This window comes from Cnephaeus nilssonii (genome assembly GCF_951640355.1).
Source record: "Cnephaeus nilssonii genome assembly, chromosome: 19".
NCBI classification, from domain to species: domain Eukaryota; kingdom Metazoa; phylum Chordata; class Mammalia; order Chiroptera; family Vespertilionidae; genus Cnephaeus; species Cnephaeus nilssonii.
In genome coordinates, this window is record NC_137090.1 from 23,436,550 (window position 1) to 23,458,697 (window position 22,148).

The 22,148-nt window shown below is 42.1% G+C and overlaps 1 protein-coding gene across 3 annotated transcripts; it reads left to right on the forward strand.

Moving 5' to 3' along the window:
• Positions 1 to 308: 308 nt before the first annotated feature.
• DUSP14 (dual specificity phosphatase 14) lies at positions 309 to 21,971 on the forward strand. Of its 3 annotated transcripts, XM_079798079.1 has the most exons (3): positions 309 to 431; positions 19,479 to 19,563; positions 20,666 to 21,966. In XM_079798079.1, exon 3 carries the CDS (start codon positions 20,758 to 20,760, stop codon positions 21,352 to 21,354), a length of 597 nt encoding a protein of 198 aa, XP_079654205.1. In that variant the 5' UTR covers positions 309 to 431; positions 19,479 to 19,563; positions 20,666 to 20,757; the 3' UTR covers positions 21,355 to 21,966. The 3 variants fall into 3 exon arrangements, with proteins under 3 accessions (XP_079654205.1, XP_079654207.1, XP_079654206.1); XM_079798081.1 differs by lacking the exon at positions 19,479 to 19,563 and having other exon boundaries at positions 330 to 431; positions 20,666 to 21,971; XM_079798080.1 differs by lacking the exon at positions 309 to 431 and having other exon boundaries at positions 12,595 to 19,563.
• Positions 21,972 to 22,148: the final 177 nt, after the last annotated feature.

Genomic DNA, 22,148 nt, shown 5'->3' on the forward strand with positions numbered 1-22,148 from the left:
CTACATCACCCGGCACCCGTGCCCCAAACTCGGCTTGCAAACGCTGAAGTGGGAACGGGAGAGAGGCGGATGCGGAGACAACAGGGGACCCCTAAGCAGAGTCTGCAGGGGGCCGGGGGGGGGCCGGGAAGCGGGTGTCAGCGGAGCGGAGGACTCGCCTCCGCCGAGCCGCTCGGCGATGGAGGGCACAGTGCGCACGCGCAACGCCCGCGGCTCCAGGCGTCCCCCGCCGGCACCCCGCTCCCCGCCGAGGCCCCGCCCTCAGCCCCGAGGCCCCGCCTCCGGAGAGGGCGGTGGGGCGCAGCGGGCATGCGCGCGGCCCGGCCCGGCGCGGGCGGAGGGGAGAAGGAGGGGTGCGCGCGGCGGCCAGCCCGCAGAAGCCGAGAGCCGCGCAGGAGGACGGAGCGTCCGCCGCGAACCCGTCGGAACCGGTACGCTGCCCGCGGGCCCGGGAGGGGGGCGGACGGGCGGGACTTGGTGCCGATGCGGCTCTGGGACCCTGGCGAGATCGGGTGGCCGGGGTCCCGGGTCCCCCGCGACCCTCGCCTCTGGAAACTTTGTGCCGGCGCCCCCACCTGCTCCCAGTGGCTCTCGCATCCTCTGGGCGGCGGGAGAGGAGAGGCCCCGCGCCCTCGGCAGCGCCCCCTCCTCAGCACGCGGCCCCCGCCTCGCTGGCTCTCCGTGCGCCACCCCGGCCGCTCCGCTCCTCGGCGGACACCCTGGCCCCGGGCACGGACCCTCGGGCTCCTTCGCTGGCATCCCCGTCCGCCCCCCTCCCGACCCCTCTGCTCTGCGGCCTCGCCACGGCCTCTCCACCCCTCGCTCCGAGCCGCGGGGGCCGACGGCGGCTTTTTGCATCTGCCGAAGGCTTCTGGTGCATTGGTAGGAGCAACTTGACTTGCAGCAATGCCAAGTATTCAGCTGGAGTATTTTTCTTCGCGGTGGTGAATTGGTGTGCGCAGTGCTAACGTGTTCTATTTCTTCTCAGAGCCCTTGCTCCAGAGCGAAGTTGAGTTGTTTGTGTGTGAGGGCAGTTGCAGGCTGTAACTGTCTTAAGTGGATTGTATGACTATATTTTATTTAGGTGGATGTTGCCAATGGTACCAGCCAGTGTTATGGTAACAGGGCATCCGAGAGGCAAGGGAAGTGACTTACAAATGCAGTTCTGCTGTGTAGGAATTTAGTTCACACACACACAGACACACACACACACTCACACTCAAAAAAACCTCCTTGTACTTTTTACCCAGCAAGACCTTAGGGCATTTAGCATGTATTAACTAGCAGCTGTTCATTGTAATGTTATGAGCGGGGAGGTAGAGAGCATTAGCATCCCGTTTTACAGAGGTCAGAAGGGAGGAAAAGAGCCAAGCCCCTATTCTTTACGAACCTTAAAGGAATATGGACCAAGAGATGTAACTCCGAGTTTCCTGGAATTCCCGGTGTAATAAGGCCACGGAGAACATCGTCCCTGAGATGGGACAGTTCAGTTAAAAATCAGAGAGGCAGGGGCCAGCCTTCAGCAACTCCAGGCTCGAGGGACTCGGCTCTGCCTCCAGGTGAAGTGATACAGGACAAGTCACAGCTGCTCTGCGTGTTTCCTGCTCTTTAAAATGAGGGGAACAAAGGTGCTGTATCCTTTGCAAAGTTGTGTGTCTCTGCAGGCTCCACCAACGAGCTGCATTTGGTAACTGTTACTTGTTGTGGACTGATAAAGGCTCCCATTCCTGAGTTCCCTTTAGAAACGCAGGGAATGAGGCACGCACCAGAATGAATGACCGCCTATCTTCCGGGGCACCTGAGAACTCCCCGCACGGACAGCCTGAGGCAGGGACCCCAACCTGGGAGAGGGGAGAGGGTTGCCGGGTGGAGGTAGGAATGAGCCCTGCGCTGGCGGCTTGACACATGGGCACTATTGCTGCCTCCAGCTCTGACTCATCTTCTGACGCTTGGGGGAGGAGAGGTAGTTGCTTGATATTTTTGGCTTTCCCCCATAAAAGGGGAGACAGTTTCCTTCATCCCAAGTGTTTTTAACGTCAGCGTTGAATTTGTCCATGCCGCGTTCTCATCTGAAATCTCTTATATTGGTTGAATGCAAGTATGATTTCTATAGCATCTTTTAATAGACTAGCAATAAATGTGTATATTTATATAATATAAACTGGCCAGGTGTATAGCTCCAGGAAATCCTTTAAAACTTTAGCATAAAAACTAGCATTTTTAAATGGTGGTCTTTAGGAAGGTGTCTGGGTTTCGTGGATTCTTTTGTAATTGGGATTTTATTTCAAGGCATAGTGGATTAAAAACCCTTTTTCTAAATACAAAAAATACATCAATCATTTTTTTTTAAAAAAACTTATTTTTTAATATATTTTTATTGATTTCAAAGAGGAAGGGAAAGGAAGAGAGAGACAGAAACCTCAATGATAAGAATCATTGATTGGCTGCCTCCTGCATGCCCCCTACTGGGGATTGAGCCCACAACCCAGGCATGTGCCCTTGACCGGAATCGAACCTGGGACCCTTCTGTCCACTGAGCCAAACTGGGCAGGGCTTAATCATTCTTTATGTAAAAAAATTAAAACTTTACAGATAAGGTTAAAGGTTTCTTTTGAGCATCTTGCCCCCAAACAGCTGCTGACTCTGTGTTTATTGGTTTGTTTGTATCCTTTTAGACTTTTCTAATAAGCATTTTCATGAATGTCTTTGCACAATGTGATTTTTTAAATTGAAATGAATTATTATAAAATTAACTGGCCCTGTTCATAGAGATTTGAGTTCTGTCTAGAACAGGTAGCATGTATATTAATTACAGCTGGTTGTATAAAGTTTTATTAACCTGATAGAATGGCAGTATTTCTTTGGACAACTGGCAAATGACCCCCTTTTAACCAACTTCAAAGCAATTAAATCATTAAGATCCTAGGCTTTACTTTCCCTTAAGGAAAAAGACAAGTCTAGGACTACTAGTGTATTCATCTTTTCTTTGCTTATAAGGAGGCATAAAAGGGACTGGAAAGCAGAGAGAGTTGCTAAAGCAACAGCACCTGGGTATAAACTTACAGAGCAAACAACACTTAAGGTGGTAGGTAGCTTTAGTTATTTATGAAAGCTTCACTCGGGTGAAGACAAAGAAAGGGAAGTGTTAATGTGGGCACAGTTTAAATCCGTAATTTCAAGAGATGAGTGAGTTAAAACAAAATTCCCATAAAGAGTTTATGGGTTTTAAATGTTAGGTATTTATTGAGGACTTTTGCCATGCTAAAAGGTATTGTGCTGACAGGCTAATAGTACCAGTCAGAGAGGAAGTGTTCTTTCCCCAGATTAGCCAGAATTGTAATGATTCTGAATTCCCGGAAATCAACATTATAGTTATTTAACCTTTTATAAAATGGTGAATTGTAACCCACAGAAGAGACTATAAAACATAAATGTATAACTTAATTATTTTAAAGAAAACACAATAGTAACTAACCATCTTGCAGGTCAAGAAGTACCCTCAATCCCAATCTTTCCCAATGACAACCTCTCCCTCCCCCAGAGGTAACCAAGCCAGTAACTACTGTCATTTGTGTGAAAATCACTTCCTTTCTCTTCTATAGTTTTATCCCCTAAATATAAAGCTCTAAACAGCACAGTTTCATTTTGCCTGTGGTTTGTTTTTTTTTATCTTGTGCAAATGGGCTCAAAGTAGGAATTCTTTTAAATTATTTTATCAATATTGTGTGTGTATATGTATCTACACACAGACACATTTTTTTTGTTTAAATTCTTGTAGCATTATATATTTTTAAAATTCATCTATGTTGATACCTATGACTATATACACATATAGGGTGTCCCCCCAAAAATACATATACACTTTGAATAATTATAGAGGTAGTGTTTATTAAAATACATTTCATTTTCAAAATCGGCCTGTTAGCTGTTAAAATGTGTATACATATTTTTGGTCACCCTGTATATACATACACATAATTTTGTTTATTATATATTTTTAAGATTCATCCATGTTGTTATATGTGCCTGTATTCATTTTTGTATGAACATACTGCAGGTTATTTATCCATCATCCACTACTGATGGGCATCTGAATGGTTTCTGCTCTGGGGTAGTTATGAACAGTGCTGGTCATAGGTGTGTGTATCTCCAGCTTTACTAGCTGATGCCTGTTTTCCAAAGTGGTTGTACCAATTTACATTCCTCCAGTGGTGTCAGCCTTGAATTTATAATCCACTGTATTTGTTCTTTAACCACAATATGTTTGGGTATTTCTCAAATGAATACATGTCACCTATGTGGACTGGTCCCTGGCCCTTCATGTACCATTATATTTACATATACTTATGTTTATTGTATGAATTGGACTAACATACCATCCAAAGGTTAGAGATGGTTTTTCCACTCTTATTTAATAGACAAATATCCAATAGAACCCTTCTTTTAATCTTAAAAACCCCCACACATGTACAGTTAAATATGCCACATGAAGTAGTAAAAATAAAAGTGTCTAGTACCTAGAAGTCTTTTAAAGGTTTTTGGTGAATCCTACCTCTTGGGCTACCAGATGGCTTGACTTGCACTGTTGAATGCTTGCCTGTGTCCAGCCCTGAACGTGCAAGCCAGCACTGCTGGCTTTAGGGTGACGTGTGTAGGAACTCAGGCCAGTGCTTTAAAGTACCCTTGGAGGACGGGTATTCACATGCTTGTGCACATGTGCACGTCCCCCCAAAGGCACCAAGCACAGACCGTGGTTTGTCCTTTCTTGGCAATTCCAGAGGAACCATAGCTTCTTTGCCACTGGAATAAATGACTCTTTTACCATCTTTAAAAGTGTAATTTTCTCCATATCTTCCTTTGTATGCGACAGAAGAGACAGTTTAGAACTACCTCTTTTGATGTAGAAAATTCCTGCTTTTTGAGTAGACAGTTGCCAGGTTAACTTGGATTGCCTGTGTTTGGTGTTGCTAGCTAGATTTAAAGGTGTTGTGTATGTTGGGGGGGGGGCGGGTGAGTGAGGATAGGGAGATGTGGGGAGGTTACGTTGGGACTGTTATTAAATTGTTAAATTCAGGTATTTGTTGAGTATCTACTGTGCCTAGTCTCTGCTAACAGTCTACAGCAGAATGTTCTACAATTCTATAGGTTTAGAAAATACCCTCAGGGAGATTCTTCTTCTTAGCTGGAGGGGTGATGGAAGAACAGTAGCCCAAAGAATGTGAGATTTTAAAATTTCTCTTTATTTCATTTCTTCTGTAAGGCATCTTGGAAAATGGCTAAATTGTTTTATTTTCAGCCCTTACATAAATAATGATTTCTTTAAAAACACATATTAAAGTTTTTTTCCAGATTCTTTAAAATCATTATATTTTAAACAAAACAAACAAAACAACTACTTACATATAAGTTCAAGAAAAAACACCCAAGGGGAGGATAAAAAGTGTTAGAACCTCTTAATTTGAGCAATGCGGGGAGAAATCCTGTTTGTATTCTTTGATGTGATTCTGTTAGTCTTTTTGATTTCTTCGCTCTTTAAGTTTGTAGATACACATGAGAAGACTCTTAAGTGAGAGCATGTGGCTTCTGTTGACTAGTAAATATGTATGTGACATAGAGACCTCATACTTACTCTATGATGGTGGTCCCATAAGTTTCCTGTCTCCTAGTGACATCATAGCCATCCTAAAGTGTTGATGGTGATGCTGCTGTAAACAAATCTGTGCTGCCAGTCATATAAAAGTATAGCACCCAGCTCAGAGGTTGAGCGTGGACCCAGGAACCAAGAGGGCCCCAGTTCCATTTACGGTCTCTCTTCCCCTCTCTCTAAAATCAACAGAAATATATATATTTTAAAAAGTTTGCTAGGGGCAGGTACAGGGTAGAGGGGGTCAATGGGGAAAAATTGGGGGACATCTGTGATACTTTCAACAATAAAGCTGAATTTTAAAAAAGTTTGCTATACAAGTGCGTCCTGTTATGCTGTGAATAGCCTCGTACATTTCATGTTTATCATGCCTCTTGATGGCACTATTTTCTCTTGTGCTTGATTTAATCTCATGTTGTTTTGTTCATCATGGTCCCTAAGTGCCATCGAATGCTAATGTTTCCAGTACGAGGTCATATCAAGTGATTAATCTGGAAACAAAATTAAAAGTGATTAAGAACTACAAAGGTGGAAAATCAGTGATGGTTATACTCACAGTCAGGAATGTCCCATTCCACTATACATACTACCAACCTTGAAGAACATGACGGAAGCTGTTACAGGATCTGCTTCATTGAAGGTAATGAGACTAACCAGTATTCCAACAAGAGCCCATATCAGACAGAGAGAAACTTCTAATGACCTGGATTGCAGATCAGACACAGAAGCACATCTCTTTCAGCACCATTATGGTCAGGGCCAAAACAAAAAGTTTTTAAAAAATATATATATTTTATTGATTTTCCACAGAGAGGAAGGGAGAGGGATAGAGAGCTAGAAACATCGATGAGAGAGAAACATCTACCAGCTGCCGCCTGCACACACCCCCACCGGGGATGTGCCCGCAACCAAGGTACATGCCCTTGACCGGAATCGAACCCGGGACCCTTCAGTCCGCAGTCCGACGCTCTATCCACTGAGCCAAACCAGTTTCGGCAAAGATTTTTTTTTCAATCCTGAAAGAAAAGGCTGGACTCAACTAAGATGTTGAATTTACTGCTAGCTCTGGGTGGCTTAAACAATTCAAGAATCGTTATTCATTACATGATATCAAAGCGAATGGTGAAGTCTATGTGTGCTGACATGAAGGCAGCTGAAGAATTTGTGGAAACTGTAGATAAGCTGATTGTGGAAGAAAATTAATTGCCATAGCAAATACTCAACATGGATGAAACCTTATTCTGGAAATGGATACTTGAAAAACTTTCATCCATAAGATGGTCAGGTTTCAAGGCTTTTAAGTACAAGGTAACAGTCTTGCCTTGGGGACTGTTTTAGGCTACAAATAGAAACCCTTTGTGATCTGGCACAGTGAGAACCTCAGGGCCTTCGAGCATGTCAATAAGCAGACACTGTCAGTGTGCAGACAGGAGCAATAAGAAGTCATGGATGACTCAGCTCCTCTTCCAAGATGCTCTCCTGAATTGCTATGCCAGTGAAATGGAGAGGTACTCTTTGAGAATAACAATACCTTTTAAGATTTTGCTAACTGTTCATAATGTTCTCTTATTGTTGACACTCTTTTATTGGTGATTTTTATCCCAATACCAAAGTGGTGTTTCAGCCAATGGAACAAGGAGTTATAGCAGCTTTTAAGGCCTATGTGAGGAAGACCAGGCTATTGCTTCAACTGAGGAGAAACTGATGCAATTCTGGAAAATTACAACATCTATGACTGCATCAAGAACCTTGCTTGGGCCCTTGCTGGGTTGCTCATTTGGTTGGGACCTCTGGTTGGTGACTGCTAGGTTAGAGAGTTGTTCTGATATACCAAGGTTGGGGGTTTGATCCCCAGTCAGAGCACATATAAGAATCAACCAGTGAATGCATAAATAAGTGAAACAACAGATTGATGTTTCCCTCTGTCTAAATCAATTAAAATTTTAAAAAGAACCTTGCTTGGGCTTGGGGTGATGTCACCAAAGGAGTATATGAATGGCACCTGAAAGAAGACACTCAAGAGGTTTGTTTGTCCATAACTTCAAAGGATTTGCCAATGATGAGGAGGTTGTAAAAATCAACAAGGTTGTGGTTGAAATGACAAACAGTTTTAACCTGGGTGTGGATGAGGATGACATTGAGGAGCTCCTAGAGGTGATTCCTGAGAATCGACTAATGAGGTGTTGTTGGAACTGAAACAGGAACACATAGCTGAAGGAAACCTCAGGAGAAGAAAAGAACCCCCAAGAAAATTCACAGTGAAGGGTTTAAAGCTTTTTCAGGCTTGAATAAGCTCCTTAAAAATTTGAAAGCCTGGACCCCAACACCCAAAGGTTTTCATTAATAGAGAGGAATGTTCATAGCATTATCTACTCACCAGCAAATGTATGATCAAACCACCATGGACATATTACTGAAAAGAGTGACACCTCTTCAGGAAGAGCCTAAAGTCCTTTAGGACAGCGGTCGCCAACCGGTGGTCCGTGAGGTCCGAAAGGTTGGCAAGCACTGCTTTAGGAGGTATTCCAGAAGAAGGCATTGTTATCATAGGAGATGACAGCTCCATGTGCGTTATTGTTCCTGTAAACCTAGTGGAACGAGATGTGGAAATAAATGGAAGATGGTGACATTGATGATCCTGACCCTGTGTAGGCTAATGTGTATGTTTGTGTTAGTTTTTAACTAAAAAGTTTAAAAATAAAATAAAATTTAAAATAGCAAAAAGCTTATATAATAAGGATATAAAGAATATTTTTAGCCCTAACCGGTTTGGCTCAGTGGATAGAGCGTCGGCCTGCGGACTGAAAGGTCCCAGGTTCGATTCCGGTCAAGGGCATGTACCTTGGTTGCAGGCACATCCCCAGTAGGGGGTGTGCAGGAGGCAGCTGATCGATATTTCTCTCTCATTGATGTTTCTAACTCTCTATCCCTCTCCCTCTCTGTAAAAAAAATAAATAAAATATATTAAAAAATATTTTTATGTAGCTGTACAGGGTGTGTTTTAAGCTAAGTGTCACAAAGTAAGTTTATAAATTATAGTAAGCTAAAAATTTCTCATTGAAGAAAAATATTTTTAAATTTGGTGTAGCCTAAGTGTGCAGTGTTTATCAAGTCTATGGTAGTGAAGACTTTCATGGTAAGTGCCCTATACAAATGCACCATTTTATCTTTTATACTATATTTTTACTGTACCTTTTCTATGTTAGGTATGTTTAGTTGTATTACGATTGCCTACAGCAGCAGTCACCAACCTTTTGGACCTCACAGACCACCAGTGGCCCGCAACCACCGGCTGGCGACCGCTGGCCTACAGTATTCAGTACAGTAACACGCTGTATAGGTTTGTAACCTAGGAACAATAGGCTATACCAGTGGTCGGCAAACTCATTAGTCAACAGAGCCAAATATCAACAGTACAACGATTGAAATTTCTTTTGAGAGCCAAATTTTTTAAACTTAAACTTCTTCTAACGCCACTTCTTCAAAATAGACTCGCCCAGGCCGTGGTATTTTGTGGAAGAGCCACACTCAAGGGGCCAAAGAGCCGCATGTGGCTTGCGAGCCGCGGTTTGCCGACCACTGGGCTATACCATATAGCCTAGGTGTGTAGTAGGCTACACCATCTAGGTTTGTGTAAATGCACTCTGATGTATGCAAAATGATGAAATCACCATTTCTCAGAATGTATCCCCATGTACCCATTAAATGACTCATGATTGTTAGGTTTATTTTAAATTAGTATATTTTTGACAAATGTAAAAAGGACGTAGAAATCTCTAATAGCCTTTAATCTCTAATAGCACTGTCACACATGTTCTGTGTTTGGGGAACAGAACCCTTTCAGGGTTAAAGTTTGTATATCATTTCATATGATGTTTTTTGTTAAAACTTGGAGAAGTATTCAATGTTTTATAGAACTCCAATTACTTGGTATAAATTTGCAGCTAAAGATGATCCAAAATGTAAATGAAATAGAACTTGTTTCATACTGGATTATATCTTAAACCTAAGTAACTAATGTATTATTTGAAAACAATTTTGAAAAATAAGTCTACATTTATGGATTTTTCTCATTCCATTTATCCTTCTAGAAATTGCAATAGGTAATATTTTATCTTTTCCACAGTAGCTTAATCTTTTTTTAAAAATTATTTTACAGAGGTACTTGCTAGAAATACAAATTCCCAGGCCTTTAACCTCCCCTCCCCCCTCCCCCCACACACAGAAATTCTGATTGATTAGGTCTGGGGTGGGCCCTAGGAGTCTGCATTCTAACCAGCAGCTCAAGTGATTCTCATGCAAGGGTCCTTAGGACTGCACTTTGAAAAATATTTCTTTGCAATACTATGATGGCTTTATATCATAATTTCAACCAGGGACTGGGAAACTTCTTCTGTAAAGGGCCAGGTAGTAACTACTTTAGGCTGTGGGCCATAAAATTTCTGTTGCAATTATTTAACTCAGCTTTGTAGCATGAAAGCAGCCATAATTAATACATAAGAAGTGTGGCTGTGTTCCAATAAAACTTCATTTCTGAACTTAAATTTGAATTTCATACAATTTTTATATGTCATCAAATCCAATTTATACATGGACTAGAGGCCGGTGCATGAAAATTCATGCACTGGATGGGGGGGCGGGCCCTCAGCCCGGCCTGCCCCCTCACTCAGGGGTGGGAGGCAACCCGGCGATCAGGGGAAGGCGACGCCCCCATCACACCTCTGCTGCTGCCACTGCTGGCAGCGCAAGCCTCGGCTGGCCCTGGTTACCTGAGCCTCGGGTGGCCCTGGGCGGCTGGGTAGCTGCCATCCAAGGCTTGCCTGTGCCTCAGGCCAGCTCTGGGTGGCTGGGGTTCTGAGGCGACTGGGGGACTCTGAGGCAGGTGCATGGCTGTCGCCCCTGCAGGGCTGAGCGGACTGGGTGCCGCCATCTTGTGGCTGTGGGCGCTGCCATCTTTGAGAGCATGACAGTCAATTAGCATATTCCCTCCTTATTGGCTGTGGGTGCTGCCATCTTTGTGATGGTGTGAGGGTCAATTGGCATAGTCTCTTTTTATTAGCTAGGACTTCCAACTGCATAGGTCAGCACTCCAACCCCTGTGTTATTCAAGGGCCAACCGTTCTGTTCTTTTATTTTTTAACCATTTAAAAATGTATAAACCATTTACTTAGCTCATGGACTGTACAAAAAACAGATGATGGGCTGGACATGGCCCACCAGCTATTGTTTGCAGAGTGTGTTTCAGAGTCTATTGCATTCTCTTAGAGTATGTAAATAATAATTGGTAGTATAATCTAAAAAGAACCATGTATATTGTCTTATTTAAAAATTTTTTTTCATTTATTGATTTTAGAGAGAGGAAGGGAGAGACAGAAAGAGAGAGAGAGAAACATCGATTTGTTCCACTTTTCTATTCATTTATTGGTTGATTCTTGTATATGCCCTGACCAGGGATCGGACTTGCAACTTTGGTGTATGGGGACAGTGCTCTAACCAACTGAGCTATCCAGCCAGGGTTGTATATTATCTTATTTCATAAGACAACTGTTTCAGGAGAGAATTAAAGCCAAGGGAATAACTTTGGGACCCTCTGCTTTTTGACTCTTACTTAAAAACTTGATTCTTCCTTTTGCTGTAGTGGGGCTCAGACATACCCAGTTGGCCTCAAAATGTGATAGGCCTGCTGTTCCTCAGCATGGAGAGAGGGTATGTAGCTTTATCAGGTTCCTTCCATCCAGCTAATGATCTGGTTATCTTATTCTGCTCAGGAACTCTGGTGGACAATTATAGATGCCTTTGACTAATAAAGAAAAATGGGAAAATAGTGATGCTTTAAAAATGAAGCTAATTTGGTATAAAGTGGCCAAAAAGTCAAATTGGGCTTGAGGTATGATAAAGAAGTTCTTGTAGGGAGAAAGTTGAGACTCACTGCTTGAGTTTTAAGGATTTTGATTAATACAATGAGACATTAAAGGATAAGATGGTCAAATGGGGTCGTTTCCCTATTGAACTCTTCAGTTCTTATGAACTTTAATTTATAAATTCTTTTTTGCTTTACTTACAGTAATGAGCTTTGAAGGACTGAGATCTTATGAAAAGATCTGCATTTTCGGAGATTTCATGGTCCTGTTTCTCAGAGGGCAGTAGTGACTTCAGCAATTTTGAGACACACTTAAACCTACTTGGGTATAATTGCTGACTTTTTTTTAAGTACTCAGTGTCTAGATGTTCTGACCTATATAGATGAAAGTTCACTTAACCAAGAACCTATGATTCTATTTAATTTTTACCACTTGCTCCTTGACGATTTTAAAGTATCATTTGTATAGGCTGTGGCACAAACTGGTTTCTAGTAATCACTAAACAAGTTTAAATGTGATTGTGGAATTTTGCAAGCATTTTCTTAGATTAGGTTTATCAGATTTTTCATACCCAAAACCCATCTCATACCACTTAGTTTTTATGAATGTTCAGATTATAGATGAAGCACAACCAGACTGACCTTATGTTCCTTCAGTTCTTTCTCTTTGCAGATTTTATTTCCTTCCCCAGTGAAATGTACAATTTGGTAGTCTTAGGTCACTTGATCTGTTGTGGTCAGACTGTATGACTAATCAATAGACAACTCATGGAAAAGGGTTCTGGTCCCAGTGGGGTTACTCATTTTCTATGTAGAGTCTGGGAAAGCCTGTTATCCTCCATTTACCTCCGATTCCTCATTTGGGAACCATGACAGCAGAATGATACTGATTCATGAGAGATTGAGCACACTCGTGTGTTTTAAACAAACAAGGTACTTGAGTTTGCTTCAGCAATTCCACAGGTCTGAGATGGGGCCTGAGATTCTGCATTTCAGCCAACCTCCAGGTTGATGCTGCTAGGTCTTGGATCACACTTTTTGAGTAGCAAGAGTAGTAGAAAAGGGCTTGTGTTCTCCATCTGGAATCTAAAAATGAGGCTCTTGAAAGACAAGAATGGCAGCATGTTTTAAATGGATTGATAAAAAAATATAATTATAATCTTATAGGTTACATCACCAAGTAAAGACAGTCTATTCAGTAAATGTTGTTGGGAAAATTGGATAATGTGCAAAAAAATGAAACTAGACCACCATCTTACACCATACACAGGAATAAACTAAAAGTGGATTAAAGACTTAAATGTAAGACTTGAAACCATAAACGTCCTAGAAGAAAACATGGGCAGTAAAATCTCGGACATTTCTCGTAGCAGTTTTTTTTCTGATCTCCTCAGGCAAGGCAAACAAAGGATAAAATAAATAAATGGGACTACTAAAAAGTTTTTGCACAGCAAAGGAAACATTAAAAAAAATGAAGAGACAGCCACTGAATGGGAGAATATATTTGCAAGTAATACATCTGATAAGGCATTAATATCCAAAACTTATACAACTCATCACCAAACAGTCCAATTAAAAAATGGGCAAAGCACCTGAATAGATACTTCTCCAAAGAGGACGCACAGATGGCCAATAAACATATGAAAAGATGCTCAAGGTTCACTAATAATTAGAAAATTCAAATTAAAAGCACAATGAGATATCACCTCACACCTATCAATGGCTATCATCAATAAATCAACAAACAATAAGTGTTGGTGAAGGTGTGGAGAAAAGGGAACCCTTGTGCACTGTTGATGGGAATGTAGGTTGGTGCAGCCAAAGTGGAAAACATATGGAGTTTCCTCAAAAAATTAATGAAACTGACCCAGTGATTCCACTTCTGGGAATATATCTGAAGATACCCGAAACACTTAATTCAAAAGAATATATGCACCCCTATATTCACTACAGCATTATTTACAATAACTAAGATTTGGAAGCAGCCCAAGTGCCCATCAGCAGATGAATGGATAAAAAAGCTGTGGTACATGTACACAATGGAATACTACTCGTCTGTATAAAAGAAAGAAATCTTTTGCGACAGCATGGATGGAGCTGGAGAGTATTATGCTAAGTGAAGTAAGTCAGAGAAAACAAATACCATATAATTTCACTTATATGTGGAATCTAATGAACAAAATAAAGTAGAAACAGACTCATAGATACAGAAAGCTGACCAGAGGAAAGAGGGTTGGGGGCTGAACAAAGGTGAATTTTGGGATTAAGCAAAAACAACTCGTAGACACAGACAACAGCATGGTGATTACCAGCGGGAAAGGGGAGTTGGGAGGTAGAATAGGGTAAAGGGGTAAATGGTGACTGAAAGAGACTTGACTTTGGGTGGCGAACACAATACAATATACAGATGTATTAAAAGCTGTACACTTGAAACCTGTGTAAATTTATTAACCAGTGTCACCACAGTAAATTCAATAAAAAAATAAAGATACCTCCCCAGGTAACGAACAACTTACTTTTACTTTGACCTGTGCCTTCCCTGCAATTGATGGCACTCACTGTTTGCATCACTTGATTCCCTTATGTTAGTCCATCTCTTATTGTTATTCAACTGTTTTATATGAGTATCTTGTGTCATTGCTTTAAGATGATAAAATCATAGCACAGGGTTATGGCTTATGTTAACTTTATATTCTGTTCTAGTTACTACTGCTGCATAGCATACTGTTCCAAAAAAAGTGTAAAAACAACATTTTTTTTTTTCACTCACAGATTCCTATGGACTTCACATAGTGGGGACAACTTTTCTTTACTCCACAATGTCTGGGGCCCTTGGTGGGAGATTTAAGACATGGGGGTGGCTTGATGGCTGGAACCTAGAATCACTGAAGTGTCTTCACTTACATACAGGGTGGGGCAAAAGTAGGTTTACAGTTGTTCATATGGAAAATAATCTGTATATATAAAAGCCTAAGTGACTAGCCGATTGGCCAGTAGCTATGACGCGCACTGACCACCAAGGGGCAGATGTGTAACACAGGAGCTGCTGAGCGACAGCAACTTTGCAGAGTGCCTTCTCGCACTCTGGGACCCCCTCAGGGGATGTCAGACTGCTGGTTTCGGCCCGATCCCTGCAGGCCAGTCCGAGGGACTCCCACTGGTGCACGAATCCCTGTACTGGGCCTCTAGTACAAGAATAAACTGTGTTTCATGTACTCACAATTGTAAACCTATTTTTGTCACACCCTGTATTTAATAGTTGATCCTGGCTATCAGTTGGGATCTCAGCTGGGCTGTTGGCTAGAATACCCACATATGACCCATCCATGTGGTAACTTTATTGAGCTTCTTTGGGCTACCTCATAGCATGGCAGCTTAGTTCCAAGAGCAAGTCCCAAGTAAACAGGTAGAATAGTCTCCATAGTGTCATTTCTACTGTACTTTTTTGGTTGAGTTGGTCACATTGTAAGAGGGTCATGTAGGATGGGAGATAGTGGGTAGTCTTGGAAAATTCTGCCACAGTCCCCAACAACACTCAGAACAGTGTTGAAGACATGTCATGAACTCAGTCAATATGATTGTGTGAATGAGTGACGTAATTTAAATGCCCAGGTGGATAAGGATGAAATTAAAAAATTCAATTCCAGATGTGAACAGATTACCCCACTATACCCAAACAAATATATACCTTCGCCTTTTATAGTTTCTTCTCTACTCTCTCTATTTTCAACATGGGAATTATGAATTTATCATATGGTACTAAACTTGTTAAGGCCTTTGCATCCATGTTGCTCTTAGCAGAGGTGTGGAACGTCTGGCCTGCAAAATCATTTGGTCTGGCCCTGCCAAGGCATTAGGGGTTAGTTAAATGTTTGACCAAATACTAGCTTAGTAGTCTGATGTTTAAGTTGATAATTTTGTATGGCCCAAAAATGATGTTATAAATACCCAAATGGCCCTTGGCAGAAAAAAGGTTCCCCACCCCTGCTCTATTGGCATGCGTTTTTCCTCATTCTCATCAAGTGGGCTGCCCACATCCTCCTTTGGGCCATGATGTGATCTCCATCCAGCAGCTGGCTAGTGTCTGATAGATGCAGTTAATGGGCTGGTGACCCACATGAGCATATTGAGATGTGCAGCCAGGTCATGACTATACAAGCAATTATTTTAAAGCTGTGTGTCGTACTGGGGAATATCTGTGGCCAAACCAAAATGCGGACTCTCAGACTTGAGCTTTATGTGTATTTATCCTCATCCCATGACACCATCATATCAGTTATGTGGTGGGAGAAGCAAAATCAACCCCGCCTCCAAATGTGTAAGATGTTCAAGTATATTAGCCAAATTACTCAAGTTTTCTAGATGACTGAGAACAATTTGTGAATATTTTTATTTCACTTTAAAAGTAAAACTCAAATGTTGTTGTATTTTTTCCTTAATGAAAGATTGCCACACTTTGATTTTTGTTTGTAAGAGTGAGTATATTAACTTTCCCCAATAGAACACATTTCTGATTTAATAAATGAAAATTAATGAGGGAACTAGTATTTATTTATGGCAATGTAAGCTAAAATGCTTCTATTTTTAAAAGGGTGACTTTTAAGTTTTTTAAAGAACTAAACATTTACTCGTATGGAGAAAATGTCGCCCTGGCTGGTGTGGCTCGGGTGAGCATTGTCCTGTGCACCAGGAGGTTGTTGGTTTGATTTGTGGTCAAGGCCTTGCTCCTGGTAGGGGGTATGCAGGAGGCAGCTGGTTGCTGTTTCTCTCCCCCTTTCTCTTTTCTGAAAATCAAACTACTAAAAAAGAAAATGCAATTTCATAGGTTTTCAGTTATAAAAAAATAACATTGTAGGCTTCCAGCATACTAGTATACTGAGACCCTCTGAAATTCCAAAAGCTAAAACTACTTTAATCAGGTCATTTTACACAATCTTCTCTAGCACTGCTGTAGCCATTTTCTGCTTATTCAACATGAGGCAAAATTTCAGTGGATAGAATTTCAGTTTTTTGGCTGTGGATTCTAGTGGTTGTCATTTTTTTAAAGAAGGGGAAGTAGCCTCTGTGGCACTGGGATGGATGCTCCAAATAGACTGTAACTCCTGGCAGCGATTCCGAGTCTATTCTAGGTATGGACGCCAGTGTTAACATGAGGCTGGTGCCCACATCCCAGGAGCTCTCCATTGCAGGGCGTAGTTAATAGTTTGAGATTTCAGGCCTTGTGGGCAAATACTAATTCATTTTGTTTAGCACTTTGATGCTTATTATTCAAGAGACCCGCAATCATCTCTGATGCAACCAATTGCTTATAACTTTAAAAGAAATACCTCTCTGGGGTTGGTTTAGGACAGTTCATTTTTGTTTTTCATCCCAACCCACCCTCTTCCCCTAGCCAAAAAAGGCATTTTCCCCCGAAGAAATGCAGCTGTCAGAGCAACTTGGAAGGGCCGAGTTGAACACCATGGACAGCGATGTGGGTTCCTGGGCTTTCTCTGTGGCCACCCTCATCCCAGAGACGAGTGTGCTGCAGTGGGAGTGGCATGTTCATTCAGAGCACCTTGCAATTTTGACCCCTCAAACGTGGGTCAAACTTTATTCTCCTAATATTCTTTTTCTGTCTCCCAGTACACATTTACTCAGTTGATTTTGACACAGCTGTGATGTAATACCCATTTTTTTTAATTCTTTATGATCAGAATCTGCCAACCTTTGAACTGAGCAACACTTCTTGTTGTGCCTACTCTGGGGCTTCTTGCTGAGGTTCCTCTGCTGTCAGGAGGGCTGTGTCCTGAATGGTGTACCAGTTTGTGGCAATGTTTTTCTGTTATGGGCAGTAAGAAGATGGAACAGCTCAGCTGATCTATGCTGTCTTTTCTATAAGTGGCATTTTAATATGTTCTTCGTAGGCAGACCCAAGACCCCTTTCATGCATTGAAGGCACTGGTTGGTAATGTCAGAGTGCTGTAAGGCAGGTGATGAGAATGTAACCCCCCTTTTCCCCCCTGTCATACTGAGAAGCAGTGTGTGTGGGATTGAGCTAGGAGCCTGCACACCTTGGATCTCTTCCTGGTTCAGTCACTTATGTGCCCCAAGTTGAAACCATCTCGCCCTTTCTGAACCTTGTTATTTTCTGATCTGTAAAAGGGGTCAGGAGTGTTTGTTAGAGGAGCAACTGTGGTGTCTGTGCCCTTTGGCAGACATTGCTTGGACCCAGCTTTGGCATTTTAAGCAGGTTTGTTGGCATGAGACTGACTAGCAGCAGCAGGGAGAGAGGATCATGCCTGTCTCACTTGGCTTCTTCCCTGAGGACTCACATCTGTTTTCTTTTTCCTGTAGCACCCAGTACCCTACCACTGCCCAACAAAGAGGGTTAACAGAATACTAGGCTTCTGGCCCACCAATACTTATCCTTGGCCCCTGAGAAGACTTTTCTGCTGTAAAGGCTAGGGAGCCTGGGACCTCTGCCTCAGGAAGGCAAGTGGCCTCACCAACAGAATGATTATTTGGGAGACTGAGTCCCTCTTAATTAGATAGTAACTAGATAACCTGGTTGGAAATTTGATTAGCATCTTCCAGATTTTCCACATTGAGCGGGGAGTTATCACCAGCTTGAGAGCCTAATTTTGTGATTATACAGTGACTTTGCTTTTTTAAACTATCAGGATTCTGCCAGGGAAAGACTTGGAAGTGGCAAGACACTGCTCCAGGACAGGCTGTTCTAATAATGTAAAAGTTCTGCACATTTCATCTAACACCACATCCGAGAATCTTATGTGACTACTTCCTTGTTCTCCCTCATAATACAATTGCACCTATCTCCATGTACCCCTGTATCAGATGTGGGCCTCGAAAGAGGGGTGTAACCTTGGGTGAGGCAGCTCCCTTCGGACAAGAGCAGTTTCTGGGGAGGGACTTGTGATCTCAGCATCAGCACTCTGAGTGCCTCAGTCTTGAAGGGGCAATCTGGGTGGCACACCACAGCATCAGCATCACCTGGGAAATGTTTTTATCAACTTTAATTATAATGGCCTAAAATCAACTCAGTTTCCTTCAGTAGGTGCTCTACCTATACAAAGGAAAGGACCATTGATATATTCAACAACATGGGCAGTGTGGCTTAGATGGTTGGAGCATTGTCTTGTATAATGAAAAGATCTTGGGTTTGATTCCACCAGGGCTCGTGCAGGAGGCAATCAATGTTACTCTCTATAAAGTCAATGAAAGCATGTCCAAACTACACTTAGTGAAAATCAGAACACTGTCCCCTCCCCCCAGAACACTACCCTATGTCCTATGATTTCATTATATGAAAATGTAGAAAATGCAAATTGTAGTGACAGAAAACATCAGTGGTTGCTAGGGAATGGGCTAGAAAATGAGGGAGGGATGAATTATAATGGAGCATGAGGAAATTTTGGGGGGATGATGGATATATTATTTCCAGGTCATGTTGTCTCGAGTGTATGCATATGTCAAAGCTCATCAAATTGTATACCAGTTATGACTCAAGAGCTGTAAAAATATTAAAAATTTAAGTGTGAATGGTTACTTGGGGAAAGGCACAGGGACAGGTGCTCATCGTCACATCTATAATAATAAAAGCCTAAGTGACCATCGCGACCGAACGGACAACTGGACCGGCTGCATGGGGCGACGGGTGACCAAACGACCAAGCAGCAGGCTCTGTGGGGGGGGGGGGGGGGAGCAGTTAGGAGCCATTGGTCCCGGATTGTGAGAGGGATGTCCAACTGCCAGTTTAAGCCCAATCCTGGGCAGTTGGACATCCCCCGAGGGGTCCCGGATTGGAGAGGGTGCAGGCTGGGCTGAGGGGGACCCCCCCCTCCAGACTCCCCGTGCACGAATTTCGTGCACCAGGCCTCTAGTAAATGAATAAATAAGAAGGGCCAACATGGAATTCCAGGGGGGAATTCTTTTGAACTTTGGCCACATGCTTGCCTCCTTGTGTTTCTGCAGATCTAATTTATATCCACTGTGATCAGCTCTCTCATAACTTGCCAGATCCAGACCCAGGATTCCAGAGTAACCAGACCCCTCCCAAGTGAGTAGCCCAGCACTACCTCTGTCTGTGGAACTAGGGATATTCTTGTCCGACTGAAATAACTTCAGGCATTTCTACAATACCCTGGGTGGAGGTAAGCACCCTTCCCAGGGGACACAGACTATAAAGCAACGTGCATTTGAAGTGAGAGGAAATGATGTCTAAAATCCCCAGGAAACCAAGAATGTCGTTTTCTATGTTACTAATATATGTTGTTATATAGAACTTATATAATATGAATGTCTTATAGTAAGTAAACATTGTGCTAATGAGGATATATATACATATATCTTTAAATATTAAATTCATTTTAATTCAACACATCTGAAGCCAGTGAGATTCACCTTGGAGCTTAGAATTGGCTGAGGAAGGTGAAGTTATTTAACCAAATCCAGGGGCTAAGGTCAGCTAAAATGCTTATTAACTTAGACAAATGATTTTTGAGACCATGGCTTTCAAATTACCTGGAATTATTCCCATAGAAATACCACAGCACAAATTTCCAAAATATTCAGATGTCACAAATATGAAAGGAGGAACTTTTTTAAATAGTAGAGGTCTAAAGTGACCATATGTCCTGGATTTTCTGTAACTGATCCAATTCAGTATCTTTTTAGTCCACAAAGGCAGTTCATTGAATATATTACCTAATGTGGTTTCATAAGATCTCTTTCTAGAATTAGACATGAAGATAGGCAACAGTCTCTGAAAGAACATGGCTATAGGAGGGGTCAGAATTTCTGATTTCTTCCTAATTACCAAGAAACTCGCTTCAATAAAAGCAAGACCCTGCAAGATTACTGGTTCAGAAATCAGCTGGGCATGTTTTTGTCTCTCACTTTCTTACAATAGGATATTTACATTTAATGCCTTTTAAGAAAACAACAACAATCGCCAGAGTGCTGAGTTTTACATATTGGTATCTTAGGCTACTTTTTCTAACTGATAATCCTTAGATGATTTGTCTACGTCCTTGAAAGAACATACTCTATTATAGAAAATAACCATTTCTAACCCTTTCACCTTCCCATTCCACAAGTATGCCGAAAGCTGTGATGAATCAATACCATATAAAATACTGACAGGTACCTGTATTTTGCAGGAAGGAGACTATAATTTCGGATTCCCTGGTGGAGGAAAACAAAACACTCTGGTCTCGCTTCCAATGATGCAAGTGTGATTGTCAGTGTCTTCATGAGCTCCAGAGGTCACAGCACACTACCACGGACTCTCATGGCCCCTCGGATGATTGCTGAGGGAGACATAGGAGGCATCGCTCAAATCACCTCCTCTCTCTTCCTGGGCAGAGGCAGTGTGGCCTCCAACCGGCATCTCCTCCAGGCTCGTGGCATCACCTGCATTGTTAATGCTACTATTGAGATACCCAATTTCAACTGGCCCCAATTTGAATATGTTAAAGTGCCTCTGGCTGACATGCCTCATGCCCCCATTGGACTATACTTTGACACTGTGGCCGACAAGATCCATAGTGTGAGCAGGAAGCATGGGGCCACCTTGGTGCACTGTGCAGCAGGGGTGAGCCGCTCAGCCACTCTCTGCATTGCTTACCTGATGAAATTCCACAGTGTGTGCCTGCTGGAGGCATACAACTGGGTGAAAGCCCGGAGGCCTGTGATCAGGCCCAATGTAGGCTTCTGGAGGCAGCTGATAGACTACGAGCGCCAGCTTTTTGGGAAGTCGACAGTTAAAATGGTACAGACACCTTATGGCATAGTTCCAGATGTTTATGAGAAAGAGTCCCGACACCTGATGCCTTACTGGGGGATTTAATGCCAGCAAAGCCTGCATCAGCAGCCCCTCAAGCAGTACCAGCATCTGCTACACAGTGTCTGCTCCCCTCTTCACCTTTCTTTTCAAATGGTTGACTTTTTGGTTCTCCCTGAAGTGTTCAAGTTTAAGAGGTAGGGAGGAGGGGAGGAACATAAGGGGAATACATACATTGCTAATAACATTTTTAAAACTAACATTTTGGAATAGTTTATGAAAATCTTTAACTAGCTTTTAATCATTTTTAATAATTTGAACAGTTTAATAAGCTGGTTCTGCTCTATCTTGAATCCCATGCCTTTTGGCATGACAGGTGCAAGAGAAGCTCAGTGCAAAAATCACTTTGGGTCCTGTCTAGCTAATCCTGTAGAGACAAGCTTTGCCTAAGACTGCTGACCACACAAGTGCTTAGGGAAGATTGATACCATCTTCAGTCTCTACTGGATTAGCCCTACTCTTTCCTTTTCCCTTTATTATTTAGTAACTTTGTAAGGTAAAAAGAAAACACCTTTATTATTTAGCTGTTAATTATAACAAAATCTGCTGCAAACACCCTCTTGGAATCAATGTGCCCCAGACTATATTATTTTTAATAAACCTGTCTGCTTAACATATTAGAATATTTACTAAGAAGAATTTTAGGGTGTGTGTGTTATGTTGAATGGAAGAAAGATGCTCTCCAATAATTATAATATGGCTTCTGTGACAGTGAACATTACTGAAAATAGACATCCCAGCTGAATCATGTCAACATTTCACATTCTGGCAGATACCATTTACAGTGCTGGAACTGAAAA